This window comes from Gekko japonicus, unplaced genomic scaffold, assembly GCF_001447785.1.
Source record: "Gekko japonicus isolate JY-2015 unplaced genomic scaffold, Gekko_japonicus_V1.1 scaffold507, whole genome shotgun sequence".
NCBI lineage: Eukaryota > Metazoa > Chordata > Lepidosauria > Squamata > Gekkonidae > Gekko > Gekko japonicus.
Genome location: NW_015172020.1, coordinates 220,591 through 236,056, shown reverse-complemented (window position 1 = coordinate 236,056; position 15,466 = coordinate 220,591). Strand labels below are relative to the sequence as shown.

Here is a 15,466-nt window from a genome sequence, read left to right as displayed (position 1 = left end):
TGAGGCTGAGGGGGTGTGACTGACCCTAGGTCCCTCACTCAGCAAGCTTCCATAGCAGTGTCGGAATTTGAACCTGGATCTCCTGGAACTTAATCTGACACTCTAGTCCCTACACTATACTGGCTCTCTTTGGCTTCTAGGCTTGCTGATGCCAGGGTACAGAGACTATAGTCCCAGATTCCTGGCCTAGATCTCAGCAGCAGTGTTCCCTCTAAGCTCAGTGAGTGTGAGCTAGCTCATAGTTTTTGAGGCTCCGGCTCACACATTTTTGTCTTAGCTCAGGAAGGACGGCTCCAGAGCAAACTAATTTATGCAGTAGCTCACAACTTTAGTGCCAGTAGCTCACAAAGTAGAATTTTTGCTCACAAGACTCCACAGCTTAGAGGGAACATTGCTCAGCAGCCAACTGCATTTCCTTCCCTTAAGAGAAGGAACTAGAAGAAATGCTGGGAGACCAGAGATCAGATTTCCCCAGTATTTTTAAAGGTCATTAGCTGCTGCGCAGGGACCTGATTTAGGTCAGAGGTTCCAGTTTTTCCTAGATGGAGACTCCGCTCTTACCAGCTAGCTCTGGAGAGAAAAAAACCCTTTTTACCCATGCTAACTCTGTGTGCATGTGGGTTAGTTTCAGTGGATGAAACTGTCGTAGGGTGACCAGATCCCCCTGGGGGCAGCAGGGGTCTGTCCACTTTAGGGGCCCCTGATCTGCCAGCCTGGATCCAGCCAGCGGGGGGAACTCCGCCCCCAAAGTGCCTGGATGACATCACCTTGCCGGGCATGTCGCCAGGGGGACATTCTAGCATTTGGCCCGAAAACTCTACGGTATCATAGTTTCTAGCCGAATGCTAGAGCGTCCCCCTGGCGATGTGCCTAGTGTAATGACATCACTTCCGGGTGATGTAATCGCTACACGTGCATACCAGAAGATCCCAGGAGAGGAGCTTCTCCCCCCCACTGGCCAAAGGTAGGGACCTGGCAACCCTAGTCAAGTGGTGGGGCTGCCAAGCCCCACATGGGAGTCCAAACAAAACATCTGTGACAACAATAAGGAAGAGTCAATAATGATATATATGCAAAAAAAAATTTACTATAATAATTATGATTCTGTGGGAAACTCTCTTCTTTTATTACTCACGCGCAACGGATTTTGTGCAATAAAAATACCCATTCCACAAGGATTGCTTTATCTGAGCATGTCGTAATTACAATTCTTATCAATTTCCACTTATCAGCTCTTGAAATAAACATCCCATGTTGATTGAAATAAACATACCATGTTGATATCAGAACTCCCCAGGTCCTGTAGGCCACTATTGCTAGAAGTGGCAACAGGAGAGGAATTAAAAAGAACAAGAAAGCCTTGTCCACTTACAGGAAGTTCTTACCATAGAGTTCCTCGCACTTCTTAGAGCTACCCACGTGACAAAGGGTACCTCTAGGAATTGCCAGAAACTCTGTGGAAAGAACGAAATGTAAGTAGACTAGGCTTCATTTCCTTTTAAATCTTTTAAATTACCACCTGAATCAAAGCCTCGTGCAGTTGCTATTGATCTTTAAAAAAAAGACCTGGCAATATCCATTCAGGGATCTGCCAGCACCTTGTCTAGCTTAGGTCCTTGGAACACAAAAAATTGAAAGATGTAATAACAACCAAATATCTGCACTGAGTTGCCAGACTGCAGAGAATTGTTCTTCCCTTTACAAATACAGCCCAAGCACCTGCCTTTTTCCCACACTGGTTCCATGTGATAGGGAGAATTCTAAGAAAGCCACAACATCGGGACCGGCATCTAACCAACATGCCCCAATTATCCCAATTACTTCTACAGAGTTTAATTGCTCAGCCAGGCAAGAAGCTGCGAGAAGCCAGAGTTCTTGCTGGGAGACTAAAAGATCTCGACACATATCATGCAAGCCCACACTACGAATCAAGGCCAATGTGCAGGCTCTTTCCACAGAATCACATTGATAAGGAAAGACGTCCTAACACAGGAGGACCACAGCTCTTCTTGTGGTAAAGAGACCACTTAGCATCAACCCACCCACTGCACATTATGTGTTTCTGAAAAGCAGGAGCCCATTTACAGCAAGGCACTTCCAAGAAAAACACAAAAACAAAACAGAGCTTCAGATTTTTATTGGGGAGACCTCACCCAAAGTCATTTTCCTTTTGGTTGCGGTTACGTGGATAAACCTTGTTAATCCTGTTAGTTAACAAGCAAAGTTCTTGTAGAGTCAGTGTTTCAGGCAGAATGAGCCATAAGTCTACTGATTCAGGCCAAATGAATTCCTTGCAGTTGTTGACGTCAAAATGAGATGGATACCTATCGATGGCATCTGGGCACAGATTCACCCCTTTGCTCCAAGGGCAACCTTGTTCTGGAAGGGAAAGTAATGGTGCCAGCCCCAAACAGTGCAAGAAACAGAAACTATACCTGCCCTCTGAAAAGGCAAGGGATACTCAGAGTAGGAAAGCACCCAGACATGGCAGGGAGGCTGGTAGTTGGTCACGCTGCAGGTTTATGGCAACTGAACCTCCATTGGGGTAGTCACAGTTTGTGAGATGCTGGTCACGGCAAATCAATCACAGGCAATTCACGGTATAAAGTCATTCCAGATGGTGGCCTCCAAAGGAGAGGCCAGAGGAAAAGTCAAGGGCCCAGCGTGGTGATATTCTGCTGATGCACTCTTAGGCCTTCGATAGCTACTTGGCACGGCGGAGGTGTGGGTAGCTCTTGACGGTTTTTGCCACGGCTTCGTCCAGGCTGACCAGGGGCTTGTAGCCCATGTCCCTCTTGGCTCGCTCGCAGCTGTAGTAGTGAAACGTGCCAGCGAGCGCCACCCGCATGGGGGTGAAAGTGGGGTTGATGGTGACCAGGGGGCTCAGCAGCAACACGATCAGGGACAGGAGGAGGGCCAGGTAGTAAGCCAGCCAGTAGGGGATGCGGTACTTGGGAGCTTCATAATTCAGGCCTGTCAGGATCCGAGACATGAATTCCCAGAAGGGGATCGGCTCATCATTCGTGATGTGGAACGCCTGTGAGACAAAATACAAAGCAGTGGGTATGGGTGGGTTAACAAATTCAACACTTTGCTTTTCCGCTTGGTAAGCGTTTAGCCGGGAGGAAGCATTCCAAACCTTGCAGGTCAACCACTTTGGGCATGTTAGGCTGCCAGACTGAGTCAGATCACTGGTCCATTTAGCTCAGCATTGTCCACTCTAACTGGTAGCCGCTCTCCAGGCTCTCAGGCAGAAGAAGGCCTCTCAAAGCCCATTCTCCAAGATCCTTTCACTGGAGATGCCAGTGATGACACCTCTCGCAGGCAAATCATGTTCAAAACCATAGCCCACTGTTCCTCAACTCCGTGGGCACTGTGAGACCCGCAGGCACTTCCCCGGACACCTGCCATGTGCTTCAGTAAAGCAGGTGGGGCCACTGTGAAAGGCAGAACAATTTTGTCTGTTTTATCCTCCTTGTCCCACCCATGATCTTAGCATGTGTATATCATCCTCCACTTCCCCTTTTGGCAGTCTTTTGTGGGTGTTTTATCCCACGCTGGCTCCCTTCTCTCTGCATGTGTGTTATTCCCCCCCTTTCCCTCCTTGTGTATGTGGGTGTTTATCTCTCCTTCGTGTGTCAGTGTGTGTATTATTCCCCTTTGGTCTTCTCTCTGTGTGTTATCCCCCCTTTGCCCCCTTCTCTCTCCGTGAGTTTAATCTTCTCTTTCCAACATTGGACATCTTCTTCTTTGTGTGGGTTTATCCCCAGGGGTCATTTCCTGCAGGAGCGCACAGGAGTGGAGCTCCGGCAGTAAAGAGCCCAGGGGGTGGGCACATGCAACAAGCCCCACCCCCTGCCCCCAGCAGCCCTCAGTCAGAGCAAGAAGCAGCCAGGTAAGTTGCAGAGCCCCCTTTGGCCTCCCGGTCCAAAACAGTCCAGTGGCACCTTTAAGACCAAGTTTTATTCAGGTACAAGCTCTCCCTCCTCTGCAAGGACAAATCTGCACGTCCCCCCCTCCCAATAGCTAGCAATCCAAAATAGTCCAGTGGAGCCTGAGCGGTGGGTGTTGCCTTCTGACACACTTCCGGTGATGTCAGGGGTGGCGGCATATGCAAATAAGTTATGCTAATGAGCTCCTGCACCTCTTTTTCTACGAAATGACCCCCGGTTATCCCCCACTTGAATGTCTTCTGTGTGTGTGTTTACCTATCCCCCTCCTCTTGTGTAAGTGTGCTTGGCTCTACCTACTATGGCAGCCAATTTGTTGTGGTACCTGCCACCCTGCCTCTAAATTCCAAAGGTACCTGAGACTCCAAAAGGAGAGGGACCACGGCTGTATCTCCTCCTTGCAGAACAAGAGGCGGCAAAGGACAACCTGCAGCGTTAGCGGAGTACAGCTCATAAGTGCCGCTCACTGTGTCAAACAAAAAAGGTGGCCTCACCTTTCCACAGAGGGAAGAGTCTCTCTGAAGTTGCTCTGCAGCCAGTATGTGTCCATGGACCACGTTTTCCACAAATGTGAAATCCACCAAGTTCTTCCCATCTCTGCCCAGACAAAGAAGAAAGGGTTCATATTAGAGCCAAGCTCTGGACCACAGAGGCGAGCGCTCAGGTGCCTACTCTCTTCACTCAAGCTGAGCCATAAAGGATGCTGCAGACCCTCCACTAATTCAACCACCTTTTGCCTTGTCACCCCCAGCTTTAGAAGACTCAGGCCAGCTCCTGTTTGCTCCCCGGGCAAACAGTCTCATCCAGTGCTTGCAGTTACAGCCTGTTACAATGAATGCCGACAAATTCACAGGGCCAAGATGGAAGAACGACTCCAAGACGCTATTAACCACTGCGTACTTGGCAAAGCACTTTCTTGCTGAAGTTTCTGCTTGTGTCGGTTCGACCACCGTCTTTATTATTGTTTAGTTACAAAATTTATTCCCGCCTTTCTGACCTTACAAGGTCCACCAAGGTAGCTAACCATTTCAAGTATACAAGATAAAATTACATTATAAAACCATTCAAATTAATCCCCTCTCAAACATATATCATTAAAACATTACTGAAAAAAAGGTTTTCTGTATTTCTATGTGACCTTCATTTACACAGGTGCAGTTGGCTTTTCTGGCACAGAATGTGCACACAGTTTTATGCTTTTTAAAATGCTGATTACACACAGCACGGATGTATACGTTTGCTGAATTGAGATTTTTCATTTGCCTTATGCCTTTTAAAACCTTATTTTTGTTCTACAACATACTTTTATTCCTGGGTGGAGCAGTACCCATTGTTTCAATTGTTATAATGGTTTATCGTGTTTTAACGTTTAATGTTTTAAACTGGAATTGCATTTATTCTAATGATGTTACCCGCCCTGAGCCCGCCTGTGGGATGGGCGGGATATAAATGCAAATAATAAATAAATAAATAAATAATCAGAGTCTAAACGTCATAGTTCTGCTCCATGACCAAATCAGCTAGCAAATCCCTCAGCTTAAAACAGTAAAGACACTTCTGTTTTTTATCACCTTACCTGGTTAATATAGATAATCATAACCTTAGAGCAGCTTTTACATCTCTGCGCTTTGAATCAATGCCTACAGCCGTATTGGTCGGCCACTACAGTAGAACACCCAAGGCACAGCGTTTATGTATTTGTGGCTCTTCTGCTACTGAGGATCTCTCCCATTACATTTTTGATTGCCCATTGTATTCCCAGCCTAGGTCAAAATTTTAATCTGGTATTTTACCAGTTTTAAGCTTTTATTCAGACCCAGAGAAGATTATATTTTTCCTAGCCGATGTATCCAATAGAATGGCTCTATTTGCCTTGGCTGCAAGGAAAATACGGGCCAATGCTGTTCTTAGCTAATACTGATTTTAGTGGGTATGTTGTAAATTAATTGTTTATAACCTCGGTTTTATGGATTTATAATGTTTTAGACTATCTTATTTTATACAATTTTCTATGTTTTATTGCATTCTTCTCTGTTTGTGGTTTGTAATGGCCTATGGCTAAATACAATGGACCACTTCTGTTTTTAGAGGATGTATCAAACCTACCATTTGACTGTGGTGACCCTCAGTTCCCCATTGTTTTTTCTCAACGCATGCCTGTTACATACGTCAGAACAATGCCAGATCTCAGAGACCTATGTTTTTAGTTGACTCGCTTCCCAGGGTATTGTGCACACGTCAGATTCTCAAGTGCAGCATTACACTCTGTCGAAATGTGGGCAGACAGCCTGCCACTCAGGCAATATATTTTGCATGACCTAAAAAGGGACGTGGGCCTTGCTCACCCAATCATGAACTTCATCTTGCCATCCTGGGCTGCCTGGACAAGGATGGGAACCAGCTGGGGATCCCGCGGGCCAAAGATGCCATGGGGGCGAATCGCGGCAGTGAAGAAATTCCTCTCTGGATCATTGGCACCCAGAACTTCCTGCAGGAGACAGAGAATCTATGGAATGCCTTGGCAAAACAAAGCCTCCCAGGCACCAGGGACAGAAAGGAACCCCTGAAGGCAGATCTCTTTGGCTCCAGTGCTGCCTCCTCCAGTCTTTTCTTTTGGGTCCCTTGGCATAGTTTGGGTGAGGGGGTAAGAAAAAACAGTGTGGTGCAGCAGACAGAGACAAAAGAGTCCTGAGTTCAAATCCCTACGCAGCCAAAATAGGTCATTACCAGTGTTCCCTCTAAGTGGAGCTAGTGTGAGCTAGCTCACAGTTCTTTAGCCTCCGGCTCACACATTTTTGTCTCAGCTGAGGAAGGAGGGCTCCAGAGCAAACCAATTTATGCAGTAGCCAAAGTGCTCGCTCACAACTGTAATGCCAGTGGCTCACAAAGTAGAATTTTTGCTCACAAGACTCCATAGCTTTAGAGGGAGCATTGGTCGTTACCACTGCAGTCCTAAGCAGTTACACCTTTCTGAGCCCGCTGACCTCAGTGAACTTAGAAGGATGCAACTCTGCCTTAGGACTGCACTGAGAGTTACTTCGGCTCAGCCTGAATTACCTCGTGGCCACTGTGAAGATCCAGTCGGGGTGTTCTTAGGGAAAAGATAAAGATACAAAAATGTTTCCAATAAATCCATTTTCCTGCCAAAGTTTTTGTACCGGCTTGCCCAAACACCCCTGATTTCCTGTTTGTGCGGTCCCTTGTGCGGGCGTATGCCTTTCTGTGACCCGCCCTGAGCCCGCTTTTGTGGGGAGGGCGGGCTATAAACCGAAATAAATAAATAAATAAACTTTAAGAGCTCAGCCGTATGGATTTTGGATTGTGGTGCTGCTACGTTACAGCCTATTGGACAGAGACCAACAGCGAGCACGCGCGGACGTGTGCTCGGCCCAGGCTCGAGGAAGTTGCAGGCAGCCGAGAGAAGACCTATGCCAGGAGGACGTCGCCGCCAGACTAGGAAGATCTTCTGCAGATAACAACGAAAGACGCGCTAGAGGGTGCCTGTTAGGCTAGTCACCTCCCCAATGTATGTGTGTGGCCCTAGGTAAGGATTGATTGTATTTGAATATGTGAACTCTCAGAGCCCTTAGGGGGTGAGCGGTATACAAATTGAAGGATAAATAAATAAATAAATAAATACGTAACATGCATGCAACAACGGCCCTTTATGACCAGGGTCCATGTGAGCCTGGAGGAAGACTCTGATGGCTGGCCAGTAAGCCATCAGCCTCAAGAAGCAAAAACCTATTTCCTGATGCAGATGGATCAGCAGAGGGTTACCCTAATGGAGATTTCTCGAGTTCAATTGTCACTTAAGAATGGAGAGGAACAGCTAAGCAAGTCTTCTTTCTCAGCACAGCATCTGTTTGCCCAACAGCATGATCACCAAGGGAAGAACATGGGCACCTTCTCCTGCAGAATCTTGGTCTCCGTATAGTAGTCTATGGGCTTCTTTGCATACGGGAGGTCTTCGGTTCCGTTCTTGATGTCAGTGCCCTCGAAGACGACGCTGGCACTGCTGGTCAACACCAGTTTCTGTCATGGGACCAAGAAGGAAAACAAGCATTTTACAGGAAGACATGGACTGCTTGGTGGGAACCAGGAACCCCGGCTGCAGACCCAAAGCCAGATATTTGTGGCAGGGAAGCTTAAGGGAACATGATGGAGATTGCAAATGGCTGAAGCAAGTCATAACAACAGAAATTAGAGCACAGGTAGCCAAATAGAGCTGCGGTGGCTCAAGTGGTTAAGACGCTGAACTGCAGGCTGTGGAAGGGCAGTAGTTCAGCAGTTCGAGACCCGGGTGCCGCATGATGGAGTGAGCTCCCATCTCTAGTTCCAGCTCCTGCCAACCTAGCAGTTCGAAAGCAAGAACTTGCAAGTAGATAAATAGGTACCACTTCGGTGGGAAGGTAACAGCGTTCCGTGTGCCTTGGTGTTTAGTCATGCCGGCCACATGACCACGGAAACGTCTTCGGACAGCGCTGGCTCTTCGGCTTTGAAACGGAGATGAGCACCGCAACCCTAGAGTCGGATTCGACTGGCTTTCGAGCAAGGGAACCTTTACCTTTAGCCAAATATACTTGAAAGTTTTTTAATAGGGCAAAAGACAACAGTAGAATGGGAACATGAATACTGCGGTTGTCAGTCACTCCAGTGCCTTTTCATTCAGTGATCTGAACACCAGAAAGCAGGGGAAGGCTAACTTGGATTAACCACTGGGTAGGATTCTGCCAGCACCTTCCCCCTTATATATCTGAAAAAGTGAGATATTTACATTCTTTAAAAAGTGAAAGCTGAAAATTCAGGATGGTGAGACCGGGATATCCCGGGGGGAGGGACGGTCCCTCTCAGACTCCCCTACAACCATGACTCTGGATCGTTTGACTTTGTGCAGGCATCCACGGGTGATGGAAAACAATTCCTGACCCACTCTATTTGGGCTCCAGGTCACAGGGTTTCTATGGGCACACCACTGGACTCAGGCTTCGTTCTCACATCTGTTTGTTAGCTCTCGCCATGTGTGCGCTAATTTGCTGCCATTCATCAGTCTTGCCGCCTTGATCAAATCTCAGCTTCACTTATGCATCCTAACTCTGACTGGTCCTTCCTGACGCTTCCACCCCCCCACCCCCAATCTTCCTGTAGGTAAGGCTTGAAGAAATTTTGTTTCCATTTGTCTGAGGAAGTGTGCTTGCACCCTACAGTGTACACCTTAAATAAACCTTTGTCGGTCTTAAAGGTGCCACTGGACGCAAACTTTGTTCTGCCACGACACAGTAACTATGAAAATGAGCAGCAGTCTAAGAGGTCCCAGGTTCAAATAGTGATGTTGCACAAACTCACACATGCCTGCTTAAGATCAGCCTGGACACACCAGGGTCAAGCTGGTTCACCCCAGCATCCTCCACCTGTCGTGTGCCTTAGACTCGCTGCTCGGCCCTTACCTGGACGCCAGCTTCTTTGCAAGCCTCAATGACCGCTTTTGTCCCTAAGTAATTGACCTTGTAGAAAAGCTCTCGGTTGTTGCTGGAAGGGGCCGGTGAAGCGCAGTGGAATACCACAGTCACCCCTTGCAGTGCCGGAAGCAGATCCTGGAGGTACAGAGGAGACGGTTAAGATCACAATGCTGTGGCAATGGTAACAGTTGTCAAACAGCATCAGAGCAGCTCTTCACTTGGAGCCTCAGAGTGGCTTACAGTCTCCTTTCCCTTTCTCTCCCAACAACAGACACCTTGTCTGAGAGAGCTCTGAGAGAACAGCTCTGAGAACTGTGACTGACCCAAGGTCACCCAGCTGGCTGCATGTGGAGGAGTGGGGAATCGAATCCAGGTCTCCAGATTAGAGTCGGCTGCTCTTAACCACCACACCAAACTAGCTCTCTTCTGCTAGACCAAGCAAAAGCGGGTGAAAAGTAATTTTTGTAGAGAAACCCAAATCACCCTAGACCAGGGATGGCCAAACTTGCTTATCGTAAGAGCCACATAGAATGAACGTCAGATGTTTGAGAGCCGCAAGACATGAACAGATATTACATGTCTTTATTGGAAAATATGCAAATCTGCTTTTCATTAATATTAAACGAGACTGCCAAAAATAATAACAAAAGCAGATATTGATGATGATATTTGTCTAATGATATTTGTTTGTTAATGATCTTTAGCTTCCCCAGCCGCCCTGCCGGGAGCCGCACAATAGATAACAGGGCTATTTTTGGGCAGGAACGCACAGGAGCGGAGTTCCGGCTGGCTTCCAAGTGGGCCACGCCCAGCAGGAACTCATTAGCATAATAGGCCACACCCAACAGCAGAAATTCATTAGGATTGGCTACATTAGGGGTGTGTGGCCTAACATGCAAAGGAGTTCCTGCTACAAAAAAAGGCCCGGAGTTTTGACAACAAACAAGGTAAACAGAATAAGAAACAAAAGGTGGGTGTGGCTGGATAACCACACTTCTGGTAACATGTGGGTGTGGCCTAATATGCCAATGAGCTGTGCTGTCAGGGGTGTGGCCTAATATGCTAATAGGTGTCTGCTGTTGGGTGTGGCCTATTATGCTAATGAGTTCCTGCTGGGCTTTTTCTACAAAAAAAGGCCCTGGGTGTGAAAGAGCTGCATGTGGCTCTTGAGCCACAGTTTGGCCACCCCTGGCCTAGACACTGAAGCCAGGCATTTGAGAACCTGCAACAGCCAAAACACTTGGCCAGATTATAGAAGAATAGAAGGAAGACAAAAAAAAAAAGCCTAATATAAATTGACAGCTATTTACTGAGATAATAAGGCTGCGATCATAAGAACGTTTTTCTGGGAGTAAACCCCATTACAAAAAAGGGACTTGTTTCTGAGTAGACCTGCTCAAGATTACTTGCTCTGGCTCCTATGTCAACAAATGTGTCGTATTCAGTTGTCGTACAACCTATATTTTAAACAAGTAAACAAAAAAAGGGCAGGGGTGGGGTCCTATTTGGGATCATCCAGCAGTCAGAAGCAATTCTGAACGATTCTGCCCTCCCTTGCGGACATTTCAGACCATTTCCAAAGACCAAGGACCAGGTCGCCCCAATCACAAAAAGCAGCTCTTGTGTCATTCAAACTATGTGACTAATGCACAACCACAGACGTACAAGGCTGAATTACGCAGATTTTATATTATTTTATTTCTTTCACTTCCTAAATACATATGCCACTTTTCTCCCCAGTGGAGACCCAAAGCAGCTTACATCATTCTTCCCTCCTCCAACAACCCTGTCAGGTAGGTTAGGCTGAGCGTTTGTGACTTGGCAGCAAGCTTCCATGGCAGAGGGGGGGATTCGAACCTGGGTCTCCCAGCTCTCTTTACCCCAGCAAACCTAATTGAGCAACCTGTACGTGTGGCTTCCTCCAGGAACCCCAGTCCCCCAGATCAACCCCAAGCAGGACAATGAACTCTGAGCCGAGCATGCTCAAAATCTATGACGCAGCTTGCATCCTTCAGCTTCCTTACCTCCTTGCTGCAGAGATCTCCCAAGAAGAACTGCACCTGGTCATTCTCAAAGGCTTTCTGGATATCAAACACATTGACTGAGTAGCCTTTCTCCAGGAGGCGCTCCACCAGGTGCTGACCCAGGAACCCGGAGCCACCTATCACCATGCATTTCTTAAAGGCCTGCAAAGAATAAGAAGGTAGAGACAGGTGGGCTGAGACCAAACATGCATCACTGACTGCGGAGGTGTTTCCGTATGCACGCAGCTGTTAGGGGGGAAAATATAACATTACAGAAGAACTCATGCCAATGAGCCCCTAAACAAAAAGCAGCAAACCTTTCTTCTCAGAGAGCCAGTTTGGCGTAGTGGTTAGGAGTGTGGACTCTAATCTGGGAGAACTGGGTTTGATTCCCCACTCCATATGTAGCTACTGGTGTGACCTTGGGTCAGTCACAAATTCTCTTGGAGCTGTTCTCTCACTAGCAGTCCTTGAAAGAGCTCTCTCAGCCCCACCTACCTCACAGGGTGTCTGTTGTGGGGAGGGAAAGGGAAAGGAGATTGCAAGCCACTCTGAGACTCCTTCTGATAGTGAAGGGCAAGGTATAAATCCAATCTCTTCTTTTTCTTCTTCAAAACACACCCAAAGACTTAGAGGCAGTCTGACCGCAAAACAGCTTGACAGTAGTGTTCAGGGAAAATGCAGGCACCACAAGAGGCTGTCATTTAGGAAGGTCTGTCCTGCATTCAACTGTCACAAAACCAGCGCCAATGCATGCTTGTAGCCCAACATCCTGTTACCAACAGCAGCCAGCCAGCCAGATAGAGATGAACGAAAACAATGAAAGCATGGCTGGGAGACCTCCCGGTTTCCCCGGGAAACGGTCGTGGAATTTCCGTAAAAGGTCAGGGGCTCGGATATCCTTTACCTCTACCCATTCCCGGTGTTGGGGACCCCAATGCACCCATTCCACAAGGTAATACAATCTCCCACGTTTCAGTTTAGAGTCCAGAGTGTCAGAGATCTCATAATGTTCTTCACCCTCCACCAACGGGGGGGGCACCGTCGATTCCGGGCGCTTTTTGCCTTCTCAGCCGCGGTGCGGTCCTCGAAACGGGCTCTCAGCGGCCACATAAACGCATCTATGCTCCCCAATTCCATCGCCTCCAGGTTGTGAAGACTCACATACCAGCTGGTTGCCACCCCCCGCAAGCGGGAAGCAAAATGAGCCCACCGCTCAACAAACTTCATCACCCGTACAATAAAGAAGGAGAGGTTCTCCGGATCGCCATCAAAAGTAACATTAAACTCGCACACAAGACATGAAGGGACCCTGCTTTACATGTTCTCCAGCATCTGCTATTCAGATAGATTGCTGCTGATCACAGAGAATCCCCTTAGCTATCACAGCACACTGTTGTGGATCTATTTATTCATTTATTTATTTATTCGACTTGCTATCCCGCTCTAACCCCCGAAGGGGTCTCTGAGCGGCTACAGTTATTCATTATCCCTAACCTATGGCCCCAATTCTTAGGGGTGGGGACATCCCTACCGGCACCCAGTGGAGCGGGGGGGGGGGTTCCTTTTCTCGGGTCGGCTCCGTCGTCTTCAGCTTCGGCTTCTGGCTCCTTTTCTGGCGATCTTTTTTCAGCGGTGGATTGGTTGGCCCTTCTGCCACGCGGCATGCTCGGCGCGGCCATGGCTCTGTCCTCACGGCTCCGCCCCTCCTGCGCCGCCACGCTCGTGCATCGTCCCGGCTCCGCCTTCTCCACCGCCGTCTGGTTTCGCCACCGATGTATCCAGACGCCATTTTTGCCGTCCGCCGCTTTTGCCGTCCGCCGAGCTCTGACCCTCCAACGACCCCCACGATGGGGGAGGGTGCCCCCTACCATCTAAGGTAGGTTCCTATTTATCTACTTGCACTTATTTTGATATTAATGGCGCTTTCGAACCGCTGGGTTAGCGGGAGCTGGGACGAGGGCCAGGTGCTCAATCTGACCGCGGTGGGTATCGAACAGCTGTATAGCTGTTCGTAGATGTTATTAATAGCAGGCGATTAACTGCCTGCGCCACCGCTCTAGACATTCTCCATGAATTTATTTATCAGAACCAGGGTCCTTCTAGTCCAGCATCCAGTCTCAGTGGTCAGCCAGATGACTCTGGGACACAGGCATAAGCAAAATACCCCTTCCCCACTGTTTCCCCCTAGAAACTGGAAATTCAGTGGCATGCCTAACAGTCATGGATAGATTTCTGTTCCACAGTTTTGCATTATCTCCTTTCAAAGCAATCTATGCCCATAGCTGTCATCACATCTGGTGGCAATGAGTTCCATAAATTAGTTTCATGCTAGGCGATGCTTCTAACCTACCATGATAAAGCGAACATGGCATATGAGATCTTAGAGGAAAATAAACTTACCGGCCTCAGTCGTGTGGCCATGGCTAGGAGACTGAGGACTGTGCAACGGATGCTGAGCACTACTAACTCTTCAGTTGCCTTTCTGGGTTCAGATCCCTGTATGAAATAAACACACAAAGAATTCTAAGTTCCCTTCTGCACCAGCTGTGCCAATCAAAAAGATCATATGCCTATAAAAGGCTTATTTAAAGAGAAAACGAAACCGATGAACCACCACATGCCAGCAATCTTTTCAAGGACCAAGGTTCCTACGGCTAGAACATCTGCACAACCAGCAATGTGAAACATTTTACTTATTTATTTGCTTCATTTATTAAATTTGCATTTCTCCCCAGGGAAGGCCCTAAAAGGCCTTTCTCCTTTTCTCCATTATATACATGATGGTTTATCCAGCAAAAGTGATATAGCGGGGGGAATCCCCAAATACAGTTACCCATGCCTGTATTCATTACTTGAAACCATTTTGCACCAAGCATGGCCTGGCCATTCCATCTGGACTACCACAGTCTCTCTCTTCTCCCCCACCCCTTTGAGTGTCAAGTCTGGCAAAGGATTTTGATGAACCTGAAAGCTTGCTTCCTTTTCTGTGGAATCTTAATTGGGACTAAGAAAAGCACTATGCTGTTGTTGCTTTAGGAAGCCTCTCCCCTCCACCCACAGCAAGAGGCATACATTCAACCTGTTTTAATCCCTACCACATTTCTGTGCTGTGCGAAGAGAAATATATCCAAATATACCTGTCACTCAGCTGTCAATGGTATGAAGACTCCATCAGAGAAAAGGTGGCGACCCAAAGGGTGGGAAGGGGCAGAATGAGCAGCCTGCCGTCATGCGACCAAAGGCAAAAATGTTGTACAAAGCCATATTGGTCTGAAGCACAATATCTTTTATTAGGACCGACCAACATGACAGCACACCTCTAAGGTCAATGATCTTAAGACCTGATAGCATGGAGCCTGACGAAGAGTTCTGGTGAACTCGAAAGCTTCCACGCTGCCTTGTGTCATTTTGGTTGGTGGTCCTAATAACACGTCTTACATGGACTGTGTTCTTGTATTTTGATTTACTCCCAGGTAGATTATGCACAGGGCTGCCAGTTCCAGACCTGATCCTAGTTTTGTCTACTTGGCAGTAAGTCCGAGGACTCAACGGGACATGCTCCCAGGTAAGTGAGCGGGAGACTGCAGCTTTCTGTACTCCCCCCCCCCCCCCCCCCCCCCCCCCCCCCCCCCCCCGAGCATCTCTTACCTCCTAACGGGAAGAAATCGCAGCAACCCCCAGACTTCGAGCAAGCAGACCCAAGCCCCGAAACCGGCACGGCTTCCTGACAGCAGACCCTAGACCACGCCCAATTACGAAGCTCCTCCAATCAACGCCCGACATCCCTGATAATCCCTCCCTCCCCAGCAGCTCCTCCCACCCCGCCCCTATGCCGATAATCTGCCGAGCGCCGGCCTGCTCGCTCATTGGCCGCTTAACGAATTCTCCGGGAGCCAATCGGCCCCGTCTGCAGAAATAGACCCCGCCCATAGCGCCCTTTTTGCCTTTAACCAATAGTCGTCGACCGCGGTTCTCGCGCGTTGGAGTCGGTAGCCAATGGCAACTGCGGTTGCTATGGCATCGGCGTGTG

At 48.2% G+C, this 15,466-nt stretch overlaps 1 protein-coding gene across 1 annotated transcript; it reads right to left on the bottom strand.

Annotated features, from left to right (window-relative positions):
* Positions 1–2,130: 2,130 nt before the first annotated feature.
* NSDHL (NAD(P) dependent steroid dehydrogenase-like) lies at positions 2,131–15,173 on the bottom strand. The gene is made up of 8 exons (XM_015420507.1): positions 15,085–15,173; positions 13,837–13,932; positions 11,434–11,595; positions 9,398–9,544; positions 7,857–7,985; positions 6,296–6,438; positions 4,445–4,547; positions 2,131–3,037 (listed from the first exon to the last, which is right to left on the bottom strand). The coding sequence occupies exons 2-8, from the start codon at positions 13,855–13,857 to the stop codon at positions 2,705–2,707; spliced, it is 1,038 nt and encodes a 345-aa protein (XP_015275993.1). The 5' UTR covers positions 13,858–13,932; positions 15,085–15,173; the 3' UTR covers positions 2,131–2,704.
* Between the last annotated feature and the right edge of the window lie 293 nt (positions 15,174–15,466).